General features: G+C 43.0%; 1 protein-coding gene across 2 annotated transcripts; it reads left to right on the top strand.

Moving 5' to 3' along the window:
• The first annotated feature begins 3,839 nt into the window (after positions 1-3,839).
• Positions 3,840-12,994, top strand: CRADD (CASP2 and RIPK1 domain containing adaptor with death domain). Of its 2 annotated transcripts, none has more exons than XM_053472471.1 (2): positions 3,840-4,218; positions 12,363-12,994. In XM_053472471.1, the coding sequence occupies exon 2, from the start codon at positions 12,385-12,387 to the stop codon at positions 12,976-12,978; it is 594 nt and encodes a 197-aa protein (XP_053328446.1). In that variant the 5' UTR covers positions 3,840-4,218; positions 12,363-12,384; the 3' UTR covers positions 12,979-12,994. The 2 variants fall into 2 exon arrangements, with proteins under 2 accessions (XP_053328446.1, XP_053328447.1); XM_053472472.1 differs by having other exon boundaries at positions 3,840-4,453.
• Positions 12,995-17,808: the final 4,814 nt, after the last annotated feature.

Below are 17,808 nucleotides of genomic sequence, written 5' to 3'. Positions count from 1 at the left end.
GGTATAAAATTGAGGAAATAACAACAGGCTTGAAAAGCTTAGCATTTGCCCCATGGTACATCAGAGACTCAGACGGTAACTGTCAGGAGGTTTTAGGATCTTTGGTTGCTACAGATACCCTAGATATATGGAAAAAGATTAGGAAGAAGTTAACCACAAACAAGTCCATAGCGGATTTTCTCCCATTGGAACTTCTAGAGTCCAGTATGGAGAATATTAGCCTACAAACATGGAAACAGGCGGGCATTCGGACTATTTATGATCTCTGTCTGAATGAGAAAGTAAAACCTTTTTCTCAGATACAACAGGAATATTTACTTTCTTCTAAAGAAGGGTTAAAGGGTTTCTTCTGAAATATGGTATCTTAAACAGTGGAGAAAAATGGGCTCTTCTTAATGTCTTATACAATATGATAAATACTAAGGGAATGATCACTAAATGTTTAACTCTTATTAAAATTGATTATGAAAATAACCCAGTAAAGGTAATTAAGACGTGGGAGAGAGAATTGAACAGGATAATCCCTTGGGATAGTTGGAAATCTACAATTCAACTGGTTAACAGTGAGTTTCATTGTCTAAATATGAGAGAATTTTTATAAGATTTATCACAGATGGTATCTTGTTCCAACAAAGCTAGCAAAAATGTACCCACAGGTTAAAGAAACCTGTTGGAGATGTGAGAAAGATACTGGGAATTTCATGTATATCTGGTGGACCTGTCAACATATAGAGGTTCTCTGGAAAGAGGTCTATAATAGTATTGAACAATTAACGGGTGTATATTTACCTTTTACACCAGACTGCTTTCTTTTACACTTAGATTGGCCTAAAACTACTAATCTTTATAGAAGTTTAATAATCCATATCCTTGCATTTACTAAATTACTTATAGCAAGAAATTGGAAAAATAAAAGACTCCCCAATTGGGAAGAGATTAAAACAATTACAATTTATCATTGTAAAATGGAATTGGGTATAACTAAATTAAATGGATTTAAATCATATGAAAATTAATAAATGGGAAAAACTCCTAAAAATATTAGAAGCTTAAACAAGAGTGATTTGGGGTCCTTTCTTTCCTACCTCATCTCAAAGTAAAGTATTTTCTATGTTTGTATGGTCTTGTTGTCTTGATTATGGACTAAATGAAAAGCATACTTATGCAGTGTCCATAAATTTGTCGTTTATTGTTAAAATCAAATAAAAATTAATATAAAATAAATAAATAAATACATTTATTCCCTGTATCAAGTGATAGGGTGTCCTTTCCTATTCAAAATTCTAATAATAAATGGTTCATATTTAGAAAAAAAACATTTAAAGACCATTTAAGAAGGCAGTACAATGCATGGCTCTTTTCTGATGATTCTCACTTCAACAGGAAAAATTAAAAAGCAATCCATCACTCTTTTATGTGAATGGGCACTTCATGCCAGGAGTCTGGTTTCTGCTGAAAGCAGTGTTCTTGGCTTCAAGAAATGCTGCATTACTAATGCCATAGATGGCACGGGGGATGATATTTTGTGGCATGACACACCACAGAGCAGCACTCAAAACAAAGGAGATAAGGAGGACAAGGACGATGATGATCATTGATTAAAAAAAAAATATAGAAACAAACTGTTGTTTTTCCCTCTGATACATGCTAGGTTTTTTTTTCCATGTTTCCTACTTTACAGATAATCTGGTTGTGTTTTAATAATTAAACTATTTTTTTAGGACAAAAACAGAGGTTTTGATTTCTTCCCCACATGGTAGTCTTATATTCAGGCCATTTTTCCCCAATAAAATCCAACATTTGGGGGGTCATTTTACAATCTGGGTCATTTTATAATTGAGATGATACAGTATGCTTTGTCCTAAATAGGATGTGCATGCAGGGTGACTAGATTTGGAAAAATATGGTTTTATAAAAATCAAGACCCTACTTGTACATATTGCCCTATAACCTGCAAAAACTGTGGGTATTGCTAAGCTCTGGACAAATATTAGAATCTATTTAAACAGTTTTTTTCATTAACTTTTCTAGGTAAATATTTTTTTTTTTAGTAAATTTGATGATAAATAATGGTATCTAAAGAAAGCCCTTCTTGTCCTGAATAAAAACAATATATAATTTGTAAGGATCCTAAATTAGAAAATGACAGTTTAACACTAGCACGACAAAAACGTTATAACACCCACAGTCACGAAGGGTACAAAGTAAAAAAAACTGTCCAGCCCTTAAGGGGTTAAGTTTTGTGTCAAGAGACTACTTTGACTTCATATTCTCAGTTACTAAGGGACTTCCCTTAACCCCTTAGATCCCCTATAGACGTACCGGGACGTCCAGAAAACGCCCACAAAGAAACCCCTATGGACGTCCCGGTACGTCCAGCCTTTCGTGCAGCGTCAGGGACACATCCCTGCCGCTGCACGGGAGACCAGGCTGTCGTTTGACAGCCTGGACTCCCCCCTGGCAGCAGAAGCCGGCATTGCCGGCTTTCTGCTGCCCGATCTCCCGTAACAGCTTCCGGCATGAAAGCCGGTAAGCTGTTACGGTTGAAAGTGCCCGATCGCGCGATCGCGCAGTTGCAAACGCGCGATCGGGCATTCCCTTCCGGGTTACGTCAGCAGTGACGTAACCCGGAAGGTCATCGGAGGACAGGATATCCCCTGCGGGGATATCCTGCCCTCCGATGAGGCACAGAGACGCTGCGATCTCTGTGCAGGTCTGTGAGGACCTGCATAGAGATCACAGTGTGATCGGTGCAGGGGGATCGCGGGGAGGGGAGTGAGAAACCATCTCTCTCACTCCCCCTCCCGTCCTGTAAGAGAAAAGCAGAAAAAAAAAAGGTTAGTCATTTAAAAATAATATTAAATAAATCGTTAAAATATTAATATAAATAATACAAAAAAAAATTATAATGTGGGCTGTGATGTCATTGTGACATCACTGGCATGTTCAGGAGGTCCCTAGGAAGACCTCTAACCATTACTGTGTAAAAATAATATATAAAAAATTAAAAAAAATGTAAAAAAATTAAAATTAAAAAAAAATTAAAAAAAAATATATAAAAAAAGATAATAAAAAAATTATTAAAAAACCTCACTTCCCATTGCCCTAGCATAACATCTAGCCAGTATAACCCTCCTGCCCCCGTTCACAACCCCCAAACCCGTTAAGCCATAGGCATAAAAATTATACAAAATTGTACACCTAATAGAATGCTCCCTGGTGCTGGGAAAGTCTGGAAAATCGATATAAATTAGGTATTTCTGAAATCAGGACACCTGAATTAATAAACTTGGAGGGGATATTCCATCACTTTACCTAATTTTGTGAGGATTCAGAGGGAAAATGTAAAAAAAAAATAGTTTAATTTTCTAATCTTCGCTAGTTTTTACTAAATTTCTCATTCTAAATTTCCAGCTAATCATCCAACTATGGTATCAAACGAAAGCTCTATCTCTCCTTGAAAAAACGATATATAGTTTATATGGATACACTATTCACAGGAAAAGAGAATAATCGCTAAACCGACATACCCCAAAAATGGCAAAATTGCTCTGGGCTTTGAGGTACCAAAAACCCCTGGGATTGAAGGGGTTAAAAAGAAAATATTCTTCAAACAATCTGAAATTACTCTTTATGATGCCCCAGGGGGGGGGGAATACTGATTGAGGTCTGAATATGGGTGCTATCTGCTGTCTGATAATTTTAATTTGTAAAGAGATTCGCATGCATTTAACCTCATATTCCCTTTTGACGCCGGTTGCAGGAAGTGCGAATAAACCATTTAGTTTGAAATTACCGTACGTATTTATTTCAGTGCCCCTCCCCTGTAGAGTAACTACATCCGGTTAAAGCTCCACGCTTGGTCACATGACCTGAATGTCCGACCTTTGCACGTAAACGGGGCGAAACCACTAGTCAATGACAACTGTCAATAAAAAAAACGCTAATGTCACTGCCAATCATTTGATTATGTTTATCAACCCATTTAATATATTTTTAAAAAATAGAATTGATTTAGATTTCTTTTTATAGAATGCGGTGACATTGAATATCAGTTTGAGAGTGCCCGTTCAAGCTGTTGGTAGCGCTGTTTGAAAAAAAATACCAAGATGGCGCACCCTGCTTGCAACCAGGAGAAGCGGCAAATTAACTGACGTTGCGGTCTAATGAACGTCTAGCCAGTGGGGGATACGGTTTTGCTTTTACACTGGGTTGGAGGTAATGGTCAAACCCGATTAGAAGGAGCACCGTGCATGAGCGCTCATATAGTTTTGTTGTGACAGCCTTTGCTTGATGCAAAGAAACTATGCCTCCTCTTAATAAGGGTGTTTGCCTCGTCGTGTATTACATTAATATAATGCAAGAATGACTGGGAGGTGATGATACACTGACGCCTTGTTGCTAAGAGGGAGACTTTCGGAGGTGCTGACTTTGCATTTTGTCTTCAGCTATAGTAAAGTTGCAAGGGGTGTTTGAGTATGGTTGAGACTAGTTCCTATCCGGTAGAAGGACCATGTCCTTTACAGGGATAGGAAATAGCTTGCTCAGTGTGTGTGAGCTATTTTCTATCCAGCAAAATTACCTTTTGCCCCCTAGTGGTCAGGTCCTGTACAGGGATAGGAACTATCCAACTCATGTAAAGAGAGCTAGTTTCTATCCCTGTAAAGGACCTTTTGTTCCATTGTGGCCAGGTCCCGTTAAAGGATAGGAACTAGATGGTTCATGGTGAGAAATCTAGTTACCATCCATCTTAAGGACCCTTATCTCTCCAGCTCACACAGGTCCCTTACAGGGATAGGAACTAGACGGTTTATAGTGAGAAATCTAGTTTCCATCCAGCTAAAGGACTTTTATACCTTCAGCTCACACAGGTCCTTTACAAGGATAACAATCCCTAGTTCCTATACTGCGAAGGGACTCATATCTCCAGCTCACACAGGTCCCTTATAGGGATAGAAACTAGACGGTTTATAGTGAGCAATCTAGTTTCCATTCAGCTAAAGGACTTTTATACCATCAGGTAAAAATGGTCCTTTACAAGGATAACAATCCCTAGTTCCTATACTGCAAAGGGACTCATATCTCCAGCTCACACAGGTCCCTTAGAGGGATAGGAACTAGACGGTTCATAGTGAGCAATCTAGTTTCCATCCAGTTAAAGGACTCTTACACCTTCAGCTAACAATGGTCCTTTACAAGGATAACAATCCCTAGTTGCTATACTGCGAAGGGACTCATATCTCCAGCTCACACAGGTCCCTTACAGGGATAGAAACTAGACGGTTTATAGTGAGCAATCTAGTTTCCATCCAGCTAAAGGACTTTTATACCATCAGGTAACAATGATCCTTTACAAGGATAACAATCCCTAGTTCCTATACTGCAAAGGGACTCATATCTCCAGCTCACACAGGTCCCTTACAGGGATAGGAACTAGACGGTTCATAGTGAGCAATCTAGTTTCCATCCAGCTAAACGACTCTTACACCTTCAGCTAACAATGGTCCTTTACAAGGATAACAATCCCTAGTTGCTATACTGCAAAGGGACTGATATCTCCAGCTCATGCAGGTCCCTTAGAGGGATAGAAACTAGACGGTTTATAGTGAGAAATCTAGCTTCCATCCAGCTAAAGGACTTTTATACCTTCAGCTCACACAGGTCCTTTACGAGGATAACAATCCCTAGTTCCTATACTGCGAAGGGACTCATATCTCCAGCTCACACAGGTCCCTTACAGGGATAGAAACTAGACGGTTTATAGTGAGCAATCTAGTTTCCATCCAGCTAAAGGACTTTTATACCATCAGGTAAAAATGGTCCTTTACAAGGATAACAATCCCTAGTTCCTATACTGCAAATGGACTCATATCTCCAGCTCACACAGGTCCCTTAGAGGGATAGAAACTAGACGGTTTATAGTGAGCAATCTAGTTTCCATCCAGCTAAAGGACTCTTACACCTTCAGCTAACAATGGTCCTTTACAAGGATAACAATCCCTAGTTCCTATACTGCGAAGGGACTCATATCTCCAGCTCACACAGGTCCTTTACAGGGATAGAAACTAGACTGTTTATAGTGAGCAATCTAGTTTCCATCCAGCTAAAGGACTTTTATACCATCAGGTAACAATGATCCTTTACAAGGATAACAATCCCTAGTTCCTATACTGCAAATGGACTCATATCTCCAGCCCACACAGGTCCCTTAGAGGGATAGAAACTAGACGGTTCATAGTGAGCAATCTAGTTTCCATCCAGTTAAAGGACTCTTACACCTTCAGCTAACAATGGTCCTTTACAAGGATAACAATCCTTAGTATCTATACTGCGAAGGGACTCATATCTCCAGCTCACGCAGGTCCCTTACAGGAATAGGAACTAGACAGTTCATAGTGAGAAATCTAGCTTCCATGGTCTTGCCATGGTCATTAAGGCAAGAAAAATTCCAGAAACATTGTGTATTAGATTTTATTTACTCTAACGCGGTTTCACATATAACATACCCATAGATATTCCTAATAATAATTGTGTTAATGGGTACCAACATGTCCAATTGTCTTCCATCTGTCGTGGATTCACACCTTAACCCTGTGTGGTCCCTAATCTGAGCAGGAGAAAGACACAACCAATGGAGCCTTTCTTGGATATTCTCCCTTGTGTATGGCGGTCCGACGCACACAGCTGTTCCCACTAGCTTTGGACTTTACCGCTGCACAATACTCTGTGGGCAACAGTTTATGCCTGGCTCCTATTCCAAAAAGCCACCACCATGAGGACGTAATCTATTAATCTACCCACGTCACTAAAAAGCTAATGTTTTGTGAGTGGTTGAGATAGACTGTAGAAGAAGAAAAAAAGAGTATAAACATCTATTTAAAGAAAATAAACTGATTTTTAATTGCAATTCCAGATATATTATATGCGTTATGTTCATTTAATTATTTGTGAACATATATTATTATTATTACTATTATTTTGAAACATATACAGCTGTTGCTTTATTTTATCACATTCTCATATACATTGTGAAGATCTCAATTACAGACGTGGCATTTAGTCTATAACAAATGAGTCTATTCACTAAAAAATGATGTGCAGTAGAGTTGAGATCCCTGGCTTAACTAGAGTGAGTTATCTCTCTCTCGGCGCGCGCCCGCGCTCTCTCTCTCTCTCTCCCTCTGGGCGCGCGCACGCTCTCTCTCCCTCTCGAGGCGAACGCACGCTCTCTCTCGGCGCGTGCACATTCTCTCTCCCTCTCGAGGCGAGCGCACGCTCTCTCTCTCTCGAGGCGAGCGCACGCTCTCTCTCTCTCGAGGCGAGCGCACGCTCTCTCTCCCTCTCGAGGCGAGCGCACGCTCTCTCTCTCCCTCTCGAGGCGAGCGCACGCTCTCTCTCTCCCTCTCGAGGCGAGCGCACGCTCTCTCTCTCCCTCTCGAGGCGAGCGCACGCTCTCTCTCTCTCCCTCTCGAGGCGAGCGCACGCTCTCTCTCTCTCCCTCTCGAGGCGAGCGCACGCTCTCTCTCTCTCCCTCTCGAGGCGAGCGCACGCTCTCTCTCTCTCCCTCGAGGCGAGCGCACGCTCTCTCTCTCTCCCTCGAGGCGAGCGCACGCTCTCTCTCTCTCCCTCGAGGCGAGCGCACGCTCTCTCTCTCTCCCTCGAGGCGAGCGCACGCTCTCTCTCTCTCCCTCGAGGCGAGCGCACGCTCTCTCTCTCTCCCTCGAGGCGAGCGCACGCTCTCTCTCTCTCCCTCGAGGCGAGCGCACGCTCTCTCTCTCTCCCTCGAGGCGAGCGCACGCTCTCTCTTTCTCTCTCTCTCCCTCGAGGCGAGCGCACGCTCTCTCTCTCTCTCTCGAGGCGAGCGCACGCTCTCTCTCTCCCTCGAGGCGAGCGCACGCTCTCTCTCTCTCTCTCTCTCCCTCGAGGCGAGCGCACGCTCTATCTCAGAGAGAGAGAGACGCACTTACTGGCACAGATAGAGAGACACTCACTGGCACAGAGAGAGAGAAACACACTCACTAGCACAGAGAGACACACACTCACTGGCACAGAGAGAGAGACACTCACTGGCACACAGAGAGAGCCCATTTTTAGTCATTTGAACGTCCCGCGCTGCTGCTTCTTCCTCTTCCTGTAGTTCTTTGTACCACACTCACTGGCACAGAGAGAGACACACACACTCACTGGCACAAAGAGAGAGAGACACACACTCACTGGCACAGAGAGGGAGAGACACACACACACACTCACTGGCACACAGAGAGAGAGAGGCTCTCACGGGCACAGAGAGAGAGAGAGAGAGGCTCTCACGGGCACAGAGAGAGAGAGAGAGGCTCTCACGGGCACAGAGAGAGAGAGAGGCTCTCACGGGCACAGAGAGAGAGGCTCTCACGGGCACAGAGAGAGAGGCTCTCACGGGCACAGAGAGAGAGGCTCTCACGGGCACAGAGAGAGAGGCTCTCACGGGCACAGAGAGAGAGGCTCTCACGGGCACAGAGAGAGAGGCTCTCACGGGCACAGAGAGAGACGCTCTCACGGGCACAGAGAGAGATGCTCTCACGGGCACAGAGAGAGAGAGAGAGACTCAATGGCACAGAGAGAGAGACACTCGATGGCACAGAGAGAGAGAGAGAGAGACACTCGATGGCACAGAGACTGAGAGAGAGAGAGACACTCGATGGCACAGAGACAGAGAGAGAGAGAGACACTCACTGGCACAGAGAGAGACACTGGCACGCAGAGAGAGAGACACTTACTGGCACACAGAGAGAGAGACACTTACTGGCACACAGAGAGATAGACACTGGCACTGAGAGCGAGACAGAGAGAGACACTCACTGGCACTGAGAGAGAGACAGAGAGAGACACTGGTACACAGAGAAAGAGACAGAGAGACACTCACTGGCACACAGAGAGAGAGACAGAGAGAGACACTCACTGGCACACAGAGAGAGACACTCACTGGCACACAGAGAGAGACACTCACTGGCGCACACAGAGAGAGACACTCACTGGCGCACACAGAGAGAGACACTCACTGGCGCACACAGAGAGAGACACTCACTGGCGCACACAGAGAGAGACACTCACTGGCGCACACAGAGAGAGACACTCACTGGCGCACACAGAGAGAGACACTCACTGGCGCACACAGAGAGAGACACTCACTGGCGCACACAGAGAGAGACACTCACTGGCGCACACAGAGAGAGACACTCACTGGCGCACACAGAGAGAGACACTCACTGGCGCACACAGAGAGAGACACTCACTGGCGCACACAGAGAGAGACACTCACTGGCGCACACAGAGAGAGACACTCACTGGCACACAGAGAGAGAGACACTCACTGGCACACAGAGAGAGAGACACTCACTGGCACACAGAGAGAGAGACACTCACTGGCACACAGAGAGAGAGAGACACACTCACTGGCACACAGAGAGAGAGAGACACACTCACTGGCACACAGAGAGAGAGAGACACACTCACTGGCACACAGAGAGAGACACACTCACTGGCACACAGAGAGAGACACACTCACTGGCACACAGAGAGAGACACACTCACTGGCACACAGAGAGAGACACACTCACTGGCACACAGAGAGAGACACACTCACTGGCACACAGAGAGAGACACACTCACTGGCACACAGCGAGAGACACACTCACTGGCACACAGCGAGAGACACACTCACTGGCACACAGCGAGAGACACACTCACTGGCACACAGAGAGAGACACACTCACTGGCACACAGAGAGAGACACTCACTGGCACACAGAGAGAGACACTCACTGGCACACAGAGAGAGACACTCACTGGCGCACACAGAGAGAGACACTCACTGGCGCACACAGAGAGAGACACTCACTGGCGCACACAGAGAGAGACACTCACTGGCGCACACAGAGAGAGACACTCACTGGCGCACACAGAGAGAGACACTCACTGGCGCACACAGAGAGAGACACTCACTGGCGCACACAGAGAGAGACACTCACTGGCGCACACAGAGAGAGACACTCACTGGCGCACACAGAGAGAGACACTCACTGGCGCACACAGAGAGAGACACTCACTGGCGCACACAGAGAGAGACACTCACTGGCGCACACAGAGAGAGACACTCACTGGCACACAGAGAGAGAGACACTCACTGGCACACAGAGAGAGAGACACTCACTGGCACACAGAGAGAGAGACACTCACTGGCACACAGAGAGAGAGAGAGACACACTCACTGGCACACAGAGAGAGACACACTCACTGGCACACAGAGAGAGACACACTCACTGGCACACAGAGAGAGACACTCACTGGCACACAGAGAGAGACACTCACTGGCACACAGAGAGAGACACTCACTGGCACACAGAGAGAGACACTCACTGGCACACAGAGAGAGACAGAGAGAGAGACAGAGAGACACAATCACTGGCACACAGAGAGAGAAACACAATCACTGGCACAGAGACAGAGTGAGAGAGAGAGAGAGAGAGAGACTCACTGTGAATTATTTCACAGATTCAAGTTTCCTTCTGCGTCCATGATATTCTGTATTTTCAGTACTTCTGTTAAAACTGCATCCTCACATCTCACGTTATTGAAAAAGAAACAGCAGCCCAGCACAGCTCAGCTCAGCTCAGCTCATTTGTAGTCATTTGCACTTCCCGCGCTGCTGCTGCTACTGCTGCTGCTGCTTCTTCTTCTTCTTCTTCTTCTTCCTGTAGTTCTTTGTACCATGTGACCAAACAGTCACATGGTCTGCTGACATCACCAGAGTCCTTCTACTGGGTAGGAACTAGCCGCTACCCTTCTTTCTTCTTCTTCTTCTTCCTGTAGTTCTTTGTACCATGTGACCAAACAGTCACATGGTCTGCTGACATCACCAGAGTCCTTCTACTGGGTAGGAACTAGCCGCTACCGTTTGAGTATATGTATATTATATATGTATGTATGTATGTATGTGTGTGTGTGTGTGTTTTTGGGGCATGGTGTCCACGAAAAAACAATAAATCTAATGTGTAGTATTTGGGCAGCTGACTTTGAAGTAAATTATAAAACTGTATCTAGGACTCACACAATCTATAATTGACATGCTACAATATAGTGTTAACTAAAATCAATACACAAAGTGATCCGTATATATGACATCCATTATAAACGTGTAAAGGAGCATCATATACAATTTTTAATGAATGATTGTTCATAGGTTGCTTTTTAATTTTTGGGTTGTCCTAACTCCTATGCACAGGAGGGACATTGTGGCCGTCGTATGCATTTTAATGGCGATGATGTCGCAGAGCACATCACTTGGCATACTCGCCGACAGTCAGCTTGCTCCCTTTGAAGTCAATGAATGAGCAACTACTCACATGTATATTAGCAAAACAAATAAACATAACTGGCTAGTCCTCCTCCAGTTGCTTCTTTTAATCACATTTAAAAGATTGGAAAAATGCCTTTATATGCAGAGTAGTATAAATGTTTCTTCAAATAACTGTTTTACCATCGCTACTGTTGGTACAACTTCAAAGCTTGACTAAATGTAAATTCCAGTATCAGAAGTATTGTATAACCTTTATCTACCTTATTTATTATATTTTTTTATTACAATATTACAATTAAAAAAACACACCCACACACACAGCTATAGGTATTTTCCCAGTGGTTATGCCAGCAGAAGCCTTAAAACATACAGAAAAAGAGAAAACTGATTTTATTCATAAGTGTTACAAAGACTATGTATGGTTAAGTGGAACATTTGCATCGGGTTTAATATTGTTTTCAATCTATAAAATATTAACCATTTCATTGTAGCCTCATTTTCTCTGTAATGAAAAAAGGGTAATGCAAATATACAGTAATGATGATCTAGAAAGCTTCTGGCGCCAAAAACAGAACTCTTTACTTGAGATTCCTGTGCTCAAGCATTCAAGTATACAAACATTGCATCCTGGGTGTGTTCCTCAAGGCACCTCGATTAGTTGTTAGTTACTGAGCAGAAACCTACAGATGCAAGGAATGTGAAAGACAGAAGTCATATGTCACAGGGGTGTATGTGTCTTTTGGGTACCCCTCCTAGGACCCGGTGGAGTCTTTATCTGGGTTTGGTACTGTCATATGTAGGGTTATTAAGAATAATTTATGTTTATATTGCACTGTAGACATGTAACCTAGATTTATATAATTATTTAAATTATCTATGTAGACAGAAGTTCCATTTTCTAACTCCGTAGAAAAAAACATATTCAGTGAAATGAACGGGCAGTGTCAGATCATCAAAGTGAGAGAATATCCAAATATTATCTCTGATAAAATAGTTTAAACTGATAGTTTTGTTTATTGTGTTTACAGAATCTTATGGAAATCCTGCATAATGGATCAAAAGCATAAAGTATTGTTGACAAAGCTGCGCCTGGAGCTATGCGCAGAAGCCCTAGCTGATGGCCTCGTACCACAGTATCTTTTTCAAGAACTTATTATCACAAGTGATCAACTAGAGCAGATATGCACACAGACCACCAGCCAAAGGAGAACAATGAAGCTCCTGGATATTTTGCAAACCCGTGGACCAAATGCTTTTAAGGTTTTCCTTGAGTCCTTGTCAGAGTTTCCATGGGTAAGAGAAAGGATAGAAGGACTCTGCAAGGAAAACTTGGATCAGTTTACAACAAGAAGCCTTGAATTGCCTGAAATGCTCCGTCATAGCTGTCCAACTGATAAACAGTTGAATATCCTTGCAGGGAAATTAGGATCGGAGTGGGAGCACATACTGATTCATTTAGGACTGGATCACAATCAACTATACAGGTGTAAAAGTCAGTATCCATACAGTGTACACTCACAAGCCTTTGAAGGATTTATTAAGTGGAAGCAGCAGATGGGAAGCAAAGCCACAATGCAGAGTCTGTGGGAAGCACTAAATCAAACTGGGGCAGACCCCTCAGTAATGCAATATATAATGCAATAGCCATTTTTTTTTTTAAATGGAACATTTGACGATGCGATGCGCACAGACAGCCTCCACTACTGCCGGCACTTCCGCCGGAGCTTATATGAAGGAGCACCGGTGTGAAGTGAGCTTCCGGTGCTCAGTCATGGAGGTCCCGGTTAGGAATGGAGGTTGAATGCGCGCATCGCGCAGACGTTCACCGGCTGCCTCTAGGGATGCAACGGTAAGTCGGGGCGGGGGGGATGTAGAGGAGAATAAGGCATATCTGGGAGGGCATAGTTTTTATTAAATATGAAAAAATGGTTTTCTTGTGAATTCATATTTGCTTGTAAAACCTTTTCCTATAGGGTAGTCTTATATTCAACCTTTTTCTTTTTTTTCTAAATTAATATTCAAATTTTTTTGGGGGGGTCATCTTATAATCAGGGTCGTTCTCTAATCAAGCAAATATGGAATATACAATAATGAACCTCAGTGATGTCATTATGATGTGATTCCAAATGAGATCCATGAGGTCTTTAAAGACATCTACAGTCAAAAAGAATAGTACAAAAATGATTAAAAATAAGTGCCCAAACACCTCTTACGCCTACACCAAAACATCAAAGATAACAAAAACAATTGTGTATAAGGGAGCATGCACAAAAACCTATGCTGGGTATTAATCAACTTGGAAGGTGTTGCTACAGATAAATCAGCGGAATTAAAATTGCGTGTTTTTTTTTTTAGTTTTATTTTCTACTTAACATATTATATTAAATGATTAATTATACCTACAACAATCAATATTATTAACCCTATATGACTACAATTTTATAATGTATCTATTAGTTGGATTAGAAAACAAGCTAAAGCAAGACCTTTTTATAAAGAAAACAATGTAATAAGTATATATATATATATATATATATATATATATAATTTGTCAGACTTCCAATGTACAACACAGAGGTACTTTTAAAGTGAATCTGTCATTTTTCCAGATCGACGCTGTCTTTTTATATTTTCCTCTGCCTTTATAATTAATTGAAATAGTTTTACAGAGAAATTGGAAGCAATTATGAAACGTCCACAGAACTGCTTGGTTATGCTGTTTCTATTATATATAGAGAGAAAGGAGAGATACATGCAATGTATTAAAACAAATTTCAATTAGTACAACAGTTTTATTTAAGGACAGAAGCATGGAGACTGACCGAAATATAATTCATCATTAGCTCTTTCCTAGCCAATCATGTCTATGGTTTTTGCACTATTTGTATCTTATTTATTTGTTTAACCCCTTAGGGACAGGCTGTTTTTTATTTTAAACATTGTACCCTTTGTGACCAATGCTGTTTTTTTTTTTATTCACAATAAAATTGATAATACAGAATGTTGCATATGGCTTGATTGTAGTCCGTATAGCAAAACTTTTCATTTTAATTACATTGTAAATACAGCAAATACATTCACACATCATTCATTCTGTTATAGCTATATATATTCTTTATAGCTGAACTTAATTGAACAAATATTCCTTTTTGCACCTTAGTCCAATTTGGTAGATCTAAATAGAATAGAAACATTTGGGGAGTGATGAGGATACCGAATGCAGTAAGGGAATTCATAGATCTCTGAAATTTAACCCTCAAAGGGTCTAATTTCTCACAATCCCACCGAACATGTTTAATCGTCCCGATCTCCTTGTAACATCTCCAGCATGTTCGTTGGTTTGCAGGGTTTATCTTGTTTAATTTAACTGGAACCATATACCATCTGAACAGAATGTTGTTCTATCAGGTTGACAAGGTGAACGTTACTTTTTGCCAAGTGGATCCCTTGAATCCATTCCCTAAGCTCAAAGGTCATGGGCAGATCTTCCTCCCACTTTATTATAGGTGGATCCTTTGTTGCCTGTTCTAATTCCTGAAACAATCTAATTGAGCAGGCCACCTGTTTGGTCTCCTTATGGACCTCCAAAAAATCTATCACTACATGTGACTGAAGCATAATTCTGTAATTAAGGAGGTTCTTAAGCCTAAAATAAGAGTTCCTGAGATGGAAGCTTAAATTTATCTTGGATCTGAGCAAATGTCATTAAACTCGTTTGAAAGATAATATCTGAAATTCCCTTATCTTCCCAGCTCTTTAACCCCTTCATGACAATGGCTGATTTTATTTTTTGCGCTCCCTGTGTTTAGCTGTAATTTTATTCTTTCCCGTTTACTGAACCCACACAAGTTATATATATATATTTTTTTTCAGGACAAGAAGGGCTTTCTTTAGATGTCATTGTTTTGATCATATCATATTATTTACTATAAAAAAAAAAGTATAAAATGTGAAATTTTTTGAAAAAAATCACTTTTTCAAAAATATTTTACTCATCTATAAAAGCTAATGTAAAAAACCTGCGAAATAGATTGTACTATTTGTCCTGAGTGTTTTTTTTTTTATTTAGTTTTTTGCACGTTATGGGGCAATAAGTACAGGTAGTGTTTTGCTATTTCAAAACCATTTTTTGTGTGTATTTTTCCCCACACACGTACTTTAGATATGAATTTACAGCTCCTGGTATATGCTACTGTCACACAACACCCGAATATGTGTTCAGCAACATCTCTTGAGTACACTGATAGCCCTCATGCATCGGTTGGTCTGGTTTTGGGGGGGCTAAAAGGCCACATTTGGGGCATATGCATTTTTCAAACTGGAAATTAGACGTTTGGTCATCCTTCCCCCATTGTTAATTGGGACATTGTTGAACCCGGCCAATTCAATTTACCCCGTCAAAATATACATTTTTAAAAGTAGACACCCCATGGGCATTTAACATGCCAGTATTTTACCTCTTTCCATATGAGAATTGTTTATAGCTAAAGCGCTAATTTTAGGACTTGCTCATAAAAATATTTTTATATATATATATATATTTTTTTTTTCTTTGTTTTTTTTTAAATTTATTTTACTTATCACATTTTGATTAGAAAGCTGGGCTCCATTGACTTGCATGGTTGAATGCAGTACCTGTATTCAACCTGCAAGCGGACCCAGAGTTCTCAGGAGGGTCTGGAGAGACACTGGGAAACTTTTTTTTAGGGTAAATCAATGTTTATTGAGTATTCAGAGAAAATGAGGGATACAGAAGGAAAAAAAGGGGGTCTAATGAAAGTGAGACCTAGATGTAAAAGGTACCAAGTGTAGTATGCAAAGATGGCCTTCAAAACATAGAGCATGCATAACACAATTAGGGCTGCAACTAACGATTATTTTAATAATCGATTAATCGGCCGATTATTTTTTCGATTAATCGATTAATCGGATAAAAAAAACAATATGCAAATTTTTCGTTTATTTAAAAGAATTTTGCATTGTGCCCCCACCCCTTTGCACTGTGCCCCCACCCTCACTCTGCCCTGCATCCCCACCCCCACTCTGCCCTGCACCCAGTCTCACAGCCTGCCCTGCACCCAGTCTCACAGCCTGCCCTGCATCCCCACTCTGCCCTGCACCCAGTCTCACACCCTGCCCTGCACCCAGTCTCACACCCTGCCCTGCCCTGCACCCAGTCTCACAGCCTGCCCTGCACCCAGTCTCACAGCCTGCCCTGCACCCAGTCTCACAGCCTGCCCTGCATCCCCACTCTGCTCTGCACCCAGTCTCACACCCTGCCCTGCCCCCCCACCCCCACTCTACTCTGCACCCAGTCTCACACCCTGCCCTGCATCCCAACCCCCACTCTGCTCTGCACCCAGTCTGCCACCCTGCCCTCCCACCCCCACTCTGACCTGCATCCAGTCTCCTGGCCCCACTCTGCCCTGCACTCACATCCTGCCCTGCATCCCCTGCCCCCCCACCCCCTGTGCCGCGGACCCCCCACCCCCTGTGCCGCGGACCCCCCACCCCCTGTGCCGCGGACCCCCCACTGTGCAGCGCACCCCCCCCACTGTGCAGCGCACCCCCCCACTCACTGTGCAGCGCACCCCCCCACTCACTGTGCAGCGCACCCCCCCCACTCACTCTGCCGCGCGCACACACGCACACACGCACACACACACACACACGCACACACGCGCACACACACACACACACACACACACACACACACACACACACTCTGCCGCGCACCCAGTCTCGCACATAAACATTCGCACAGACAATAGACATAAAGAGTACTTACCTCCGCTACGAACTTGTTCCACTTCCAACTTGATAGTAGACGCGCGTCACATCCGTCGTCACGTAGCTTGAAGAAGGCGGAGACTGCAGAGCGTGGAGCAGAAGCGGGGAACGCTGGCGGAGGTAAGTAAAAGGAGCCTAGTGCTCCAACGACGAATCGATCACTCGATTAATCGATAACGGAAATCGTTATCGATGATTTCCGTTATCGATTATTATCGATTTTATCGATTCGTTGTTTCAGCTCTAAACACAATCACGATAACCACTTGTAACAGTACAAATTATCAGGGCAACAAATTATTGCAGGGCTTGATAACCCTTTGGCAGAGTAGCAATTTGGGGGGTCAATAGAAGGAGAGGGAAAAAGAGTAGTGAAGGAAGTTAGGGAAAGGGAAGAAAGAAAAGGGGGGGGGGGAATAGAAGAGATAACGGCAAAGGTACTGAGGGAGATCCCCAGGACAAACTCTATTGCCCCTCAGGCGGGTGTCACATCTAAGGGGCGGATCAGCGAGAAACTCCATTCAATGGAACCAAGTTATGTGGTGTTTACCAACAGCATCAGTAGCTGACTGTATCATCTCAAGAGATCGCTTCTGCTCAACCCGTAGGGGGGTCAACTCACCCCAATGCAAATGGATCAGCGCCTTCGCGGCCGTCACTAAGTGGCATATCGCCGAGGACTTG

This window comes from Spea bombifrons, chromosome 8 (assembly GCF_027358695.1).
Source record: "Spea bombifrons isolate aSpeBom1 chromosome 8, aSpeBom1.2.pri, whole genome shotgun sequence".
Taxonomy (NCBI): Eukaryota; Metazoa; Chordata; class Amphibia; order Anura; family Pelobatidae; genus Spea; species Spea bombifrons.
This window is presented reverse-complemented; position numbering and strand designations above follow the sequence as displayed.

Bases quoted from the DNA above. Each gene is read 5' to 3' on its own strand.
- CRADD (XM_053472471.1), top strand. From the start codon at position 12,385: ATGGATCAAAAGCATAAAGTATTGTTGACAAAGCTGCGCCTGGAGCTA.